Genomic DNA, 6,629 nt, shown 5'->3' with positions numbered 1-6,629 from the left:
TCACATTAAGCATCAACTCTAGTTTAAAGTTTCAGTCCTGAATCGATTTCTATTTCTGAAAAATAGCTGCAAAGTGTACTTCTAAACTTGAACAAGGGTGATGTCTTTAGGAATAAAAACAAATCTTACTTGATCATTTTGGGGGCCTTTTAAAAGGCTGTCTCGTCTGCCTTTCTGCAAACAGCCATCTCCAGACTTCCTGGAAGAAGCCGAGGTGCCTTTTCCGGATGGGGTGGGGTTAAAAGGGACAACTTTGCTACAACTTGACAAATCCCTTCTTTTGTTTTTCTTTCCTTTGAGAAATCGTTTCACATTCTCACCGGGCTTGGGCTCATTTGCTCTCTCGTTCGCTCGCTCTCCAATCCTCGCTTTCTCCGGATTCACATTTACTGGAATTGTTTCTGGTAGCCAAAAGTGGAAAGAAAAGGGGCAGGAGAGAGAGGGAGGGAAAAGAGGGGATGAGGACGGGCTGTCCCTGGAGAGGCCGAGGGTCTCCTAAATGCCCGCAGAATATTTCATTCTTTTCTGTTTCTGCCTCTGGTTGCAGAACCAGACGCGCACCACGTTTTTCTTAAGGTCCAGCTTCTCGGCGATGGCGGCGATCTTCTCGGAGGAGGGCCGTGGCTGGATGGCAAAGTAGGCTTCAAGCGAACGCTTCTCTGGCGCGGCGATAGAGGTGCGCTTGCGCTTCTTCTCCGCACCGTTGAAGAGCTCGGGCTTGGTGAGCTTCTCGCGGTGGGACTTCTCGGCCTCCTCGAGCCACGCTTGCAGGATGGGTTTGAGCGCGATCATATTGTTGTGCGACAACGTAAGGGACTCGAACCTGCAGATGGTGCTCTGGCTAAGCGAGCCCACGCCAGGGATCTTGAGGTTGGCCAGCGCGGAGCCCACATCGGCCTGGGTTACCCCCAGCTTGATGCGTCGCTGCTTGAAGCGCTCGGCGAATGCCTCCAGGTCCCGGGGGTCGGCGTCCACGTCGCTCATGCAGCCCATGTGTGAGGGCAGCCCATGCGCGTGGGCCATGCTGAGCGCTGCTTGGTGCATGGGGTTCATGGTAGCCATGTGCGGCGCGTGAGTTGGCGTGGACACTACGGCGCCGTCGGGGCCGGCCATGGCACCCAGGGCCAGCCCGGGACTCAGATGCTCCAGCAGCTCGCCCTCAAGCGCCTGATGCGGCTGATGGTGGTGGTGGTGGTGATGGTGGTGATGGTGGTGCGTGCCCGCCAGAGCGGACGGGTGCGAGATGGGCACCGACGAAGAAGAGGCAGCCGACGTGCACGGGATGGTGTTCATGGTGTGGTAGGTGGCGTCCGGCTTGAAGGGGCTGTGGTGGGGCGGGTGGTGGTGGTGGCTCTTGCTCTGGGAGACGATGTCCACGGCCGCCAGAGCCTCGGCTCGGGCCAGCAGACTCTCATCCAGCCCGCCGAATATATTGCTCTGCAATTGCAAGTAAAAGGCACACATTACGCTCAGCAGGGAATTGTGCGCACTCTCTCCGGAAGCCCCGGCACAGCTCTCTACAACGCCGCCGCGCCTACAACATTCCCAGAACGTTAAAATAATAATAATAATAATAATAATAATAATAATAATAATAATAATAATCCTGAAAGTAGCAGGTGAGGCGGAGAGGAGGGAAGCCAAAGAGAAAAGCCGAGCGTGCACGAGGAGGAGGAGGAAAGTGAGCCTGCAAACACAACACAACACAACACGCGCAACATCCCAGGTCATAAAAATTAATATGAAAGAAAAGACCCGCTGAATACATAAGAGGGGGGGGAATTGGTTGGAGGTGTGGGGTGATTTGCTGTGCAGACATGAAAAAAACATCAAGCAGATAAAGGGGGCTGTCAAAATGTGCCTTTAAGCGGTGATTATGCAGAAATACGCACCGGTGGGGTTGGAAGACACGCTCTCCGCATCGCCTCGGAGCCCCCGCCGCTGCCGCCGCTGCTGCCACTGCTGCTGGAGCTGCTGCTACGGCCTCCGCCGCCCCCGCCACTGCCACCACCGCCGCCAGCATTGCTCGAGCTGCTAGGGGAGCTAGCGGAGGGCGCCGCGGGCGCGGAGGAGCCGGGCGAGGCGCTGTGCAGTGCCGAGTACTTGGGCTCCACGTGCAGGCTGCCGCTGTGCGGCATGCTGAACGCCTGCTTGCTGTTCAGAGACATCATCATCATCTTCCCGGTCCGCCCGGGTGCTCGTCCGTAGCGCACGCACAGGTCCCGTCTGCTCGGACCCTCTCGAGAAGTGCTGGGTGAGGGCAGGAGCAGGGAAGGGCAGTGCAAAGTTGCGCTCTCCCGCCACCGCTCCCAGTTCTGTGCGCCTGGCCGGGACTACGCGCTCCTCCTCTGGCTCCGCCGTCAGTCTGAGGGGTTGCTGGGCTTGGCTTGGCGCCGGCTGCAGACCTGGGCGCCCGAAACTGCCCCCGCGCCTCGCGGCCGCTGAGTTATACTCCCCTCTCCCCGCGCCTGCCCCTACCCCCGCCCTCTCTCCCTCCCTCCCTTCCTCCCTCCCGCGCGCCTCCGCCCTCCTTGTCAGGAAGTGCCTGCTTCTCCTGCTTGGATTCCAGCGTCTCCCCTTCTCCCTCTTTGCTCCCTCCCGAGTCGGGTCCGTTCAGCAATCCAGACACCCGCCTCCCTCTCCCCGCTGCGCCCTCCACCCCCTTTCCGGCCCCAGCCGGCGCGTTGAGGCCGCCGCCCCTTCCCGGCGCCCCGCAGCTCTCACTTACTTTAGTGCCCCTGCTCAACCCCACCCCACTGTCTAGGTCTGCGCTCCAGTCGCCGGGCAGTTCCTAAGAGCCGGCCTCCAGCCCCTCCTGCTGCTTCCACCTAGTCTCCGCCACGCCGGGAAAAGAAACTCCTAAATAAAGTTGTGGGCCAAGCCAGACTTGGGTGGGTTTTTTTCCCCCCCGCACTACTAGGAACGTCTCTTACTTGGCTGCTTACCCCCTCCTGCTTACCGCTAAGTTCCAGGCCTCCGCCCCCAACTCGGCCCACCCCTCCCCGCAGCTCAGGTGACCCGGATCTCCGACTCCTGGACGGAAGAGAGTACGCCGACGCTGCCACCGACCCAGCTCCTCCGCGCTGCTCTGCGCTTCCGCCTGGTGCACTCAGCAGTTGGCGCTCAGCGCTGCGCCCCCTCGGCCCGGCGGGTGCCTGGTGCCGAAGAGACATGGGGTCGACAGGGCTGCAGGGCTTTCTCTCACTCGGTTTCTCGCAGCTCTCCGCGGATTGGACGGCCACGGAGCCAGCTCGGGTCGCCTATGCGCATGCGACTCCCCCCCCCCCCACCGCAACCCTGTCTACTCCCCCCCCACCCCTCGACACCCTCTCTTCTCCACCCTCTTTTCTCTTCCTCCGGATCTTCCTTCTCCTCTTCCCTGTATCCAAGTTCAGTGTGAGTTGGGTCTTGGGCGGATCCACTGGCAAATCCTGCCACTGATTTTATTATTCTTCATTAGCCACAATCAAAGAGGAAGGGGCAACTGATGGAGAGAGGGGCAGGGCTAGAGATCACAGAGCGCATGTGCTGTTGAACACACACCCCCCACCCCACCACACACACACACACACACACACACACACACGCCCTCAGGGGTTGGCACAAGCCCCACTTATCTTCATTTCCGCAGCCGCTCGGCGCAGAGAGCCTATTTTTAGCCAACACTTTGCTCGCACTTTTGTCCCGGTGCGGACCACTTTTCTTAGAAGTGGACACACTCTTAGTTTCAATCGTAAAAGCAGGAGACAACCTTTCCTACACACACACACACACACGCACACACACACACACACACCCTTCCTCTCCTCCCCGCTCCCATCTTCTATTTCACTCGATGTTAGGGGCTGCTGTCACCTCCCCAGAGCGCAGAAGGAGCAGGGTATAGGCGAGGGTGAGAAGGCCCTGAGTCCTGGACACTGGAGGTGGCCTGACCCGGACTGGGGTGACTGGGAGCAGGTGCAAGCACGCGGTGCCTGGGGAAAGCGAGCAGGTGCGAGAGCAGGCGGCAGGCCTGAGAGGCGCTGGCGCGTGCTGGGACAAAACACGGTGGAAAGGAGGGTGGCGAAGGGGGGCCCGAGTGGTCAGCGCCCGGAAGCCCCGCGGCGGCAGAGAGTAGGGAGCCGCCGGTTCACCCATGACCTCAACGGAGCGGGATGGCAGGTTCAAGTTGGGAGCACAGTCCCAGGGAGTCTCCAAAGAGTAGTGTAGTGGGAAGGCGGCGACAAACGGCGCGCGAAGAGCTCTGTCCACGGTGCTTAACCCCCTTGCGCTTTCCTGCGCTATCCCCGGACTTGCCTTTCTCCTCCCCTGCGTGGAGGAAAATAATAAATAGTAGCTGAAGGGGATTCCTACCAGCACTGTTACCGAGCATGAGACTGGAGAAGTCTAGACACGAGATTGGACAGGGGGTGTTGACATGAATGAATGTGGCTTGCACTGGACGGTTCAAGTAAATGCTTAGGTGTTTAATTTCTACCTCGACAATAGCCACGGTAATTTTCAAAGAAATAAAAAAAAATGACATTGTACAGCTCTCACTGTCTCAAGCTTCGAGAAATGAAATAAATCAAAGTTAAAAGCTTGAGTATCATTTAATTATAGTGCGAATAGCGCTTTGAAAGAAGTAGAACAACATCTCTAAACAAATTATGACTGGGCCAGGAAGGAATTATTAGATTGAAATTTCATTTAGGCTCGGGAGACACCGCGCTTCACTGTGTAATCTGCTATGCTTCATCTGATTTGTATGCTTAATTCAGCTTGACGAATTTATTAGTTTTCATAATAGTGAAAAAATTGAGCAGCACTATGGGCTAATGCATTGTGTGTACTATAAATTGTATGTCATCGTGGAAAGGCTGAAGTCTATAGAAATCTTTTATTAATGTCGGTATAGGAGGGAGGATTTTTGTGCAAGCCTTGGAGAGATTCACGCCAAACTCCACTGTTGCTGTGTCTCACTGGTCCATTAACACATCGTCATACTAATTAGACTACTTCATCAATGATATAATTTCAAATTTCAAATTATGTTCTAATTAACAAGGGTTGTCCAATTTGCTTAATCTTCAAAAGGCTTTGGATGGTCTAATTAGTATAAACTGTTGAGCATCTCTAAAGCCTAATAAAAATATTAAATAAACTAAAATATTTGGGGTATGTTTTCTGTCCGTACTACGTAAGGGCCAAAGAGCTAAAGTGAGTGTGAAAGAGGAAAATAACTGGAAGACAAATGTTCGCACCTATCTTCTTCCCCCAGATTATAATACTAAGTGAATCACAGGAGTAACTTTTGGGCATTGCACCTCCTAAATAGTGTGTTTATGTGTTTAAATAAAGGCATAAGAATATCAAGGAGAAAAACCACATGGGGAAAAAATTCTTCTCTTTCATTAGGTGCCTAATTAGATGTAAAGTGAAAAGCAACCCTGAGGAGTTTCCCAAGCATTATTGTGGCAACAGTCTGCTGAACTTGGATTGCAAAATCAAATATTTGGGGGTGTTTTGAACTTCTCCCTCTCCCCTCCCCCTTCATTGAGCTTAATTACTTGCAATAGTTGTTTTAATGTATGTTGTCACCTGGGAGTATTGAGAAATGCATATCGTTAATATGAATTAATCTTGATTTTAATAGCAACTGACAACTGATCTCCAAAATGCTAAACACTTGTCACCACTTCATATGGTAAATAAGGTAGCATAATAAATTCATGAAATAAAGAGGGTACTGTCGAAATGACTGGACAAAGTTTGTTTGATATGGAATTGATCAACTAAAACTATTTTAAGCAAGACAACTCCCGAGAGAATATTGTCCTCATGGCTAAAATCCACATGTCATTAAATTAATTTACTGTAACTTTTTTTTTTAATCTCTCAGAAAGTTCACAGTGATATGTCTAATTCCAGACAGGAAAAGAGGAAGTTCTTTATTCCAAGTTGAGATAAATTAATATGTAGTTGAACAATTTGAGTTTATTTTCCTGTATTCCATTACCCCTAGAAAACACATACTTTAAAAAAAAGAGAGGGAGAAAGCAGGTCGCAGCAGAGTTAGATCTCTCCTTTTCCCACTTAAAGTGAAAAATGAACACCAGTGACTGTGTTGTAAGAGAGAGAAAATGCAATTCTTCCTTAATCACTACGACTTGCAATCTTGCGATCTCTCCTTCCAGGAGTGTCCAGAATACCAACATCTTTGCGATATCAATAAAACCCATTTTGGTTTTGCCCACAGGCATTGCTGCAAAGTGCTCCAGTGAGTGTGGAAGCCGTTCTCCAAGGAAGGAAGCTGTTCAGGTAGGGGAGGCCATCTAAACAACTGGAAAGTTGGGGATAGACCCAAGGGGTGTGAGCGAGCGGCCCAATAGCCAAAATCTTCTTCATATGACCTCAAAATACACTTTTATACCCAAGCACCTATCTGCTCTGGCGCCTTTGCACACCTACAGACCTACCTAATAAACTGAAAGCAGAGAAGTGATTTTTAAAAGCAGAGAAATGGAAAATGAATCAAATGTGTGACTACATGAGAAAAGCCTTTCTTCTCACCAAGCCTCTTTGTTTGACAATAGCTGCTGTCCCATACGCTGCCAGATGCAGACAGATGTGACCAGCTTCCTTCTGGG

At 52.1% G+C, this 6,629-nt stretch overlaps 1 protein-coding gene across 1 annotated transcript; it reads right to left on the bottom strand.

Moving 5' to 3' along the window:
- Window positions 1-495: 495 nt before the first annotated feature.
- POU4F2 (POU class 4 homeobox 2) lies at window positions 496-2,177 on the bottom strand. Its single transcript, XM_045798632.2, has 2 exons — window positions 1,893-2,177; window positions 496-1,437 (listed from the first exon to the last, which is right to left on the bottom strand). The coding sequence occupies exons 1-2, from the start codon at window positions 2,175-2,177 to the stop codon at window positions 496-498; spliced, it is 1,227 nt and encodes a 408-aa protein (XP_045654588.1).
- Between the last annotated feature and the right edge of the window lie 4,452 nt (window positions 2,178-6,629).

The sequence above is a fragment of the Ursus americanus genome, chromosome 13 (genome assembly GCF_024610735.1).
Source record: "Ursus americanus isolate L20-20 chromosome 13, mUrsAme1.1.p, whole genome shotgun sequence".
Lineage (NCBI taxonomy): Eukaryota > Metazoa > Chordata > Mammalia > Carnivora > Ursidae > Ursus > Ursus americanus.
The sequence above is the reverse complement of the archived record's forward strand: the minus strand, read 5'-3'. Positions and strand labels throughout refer to the sequence as shown.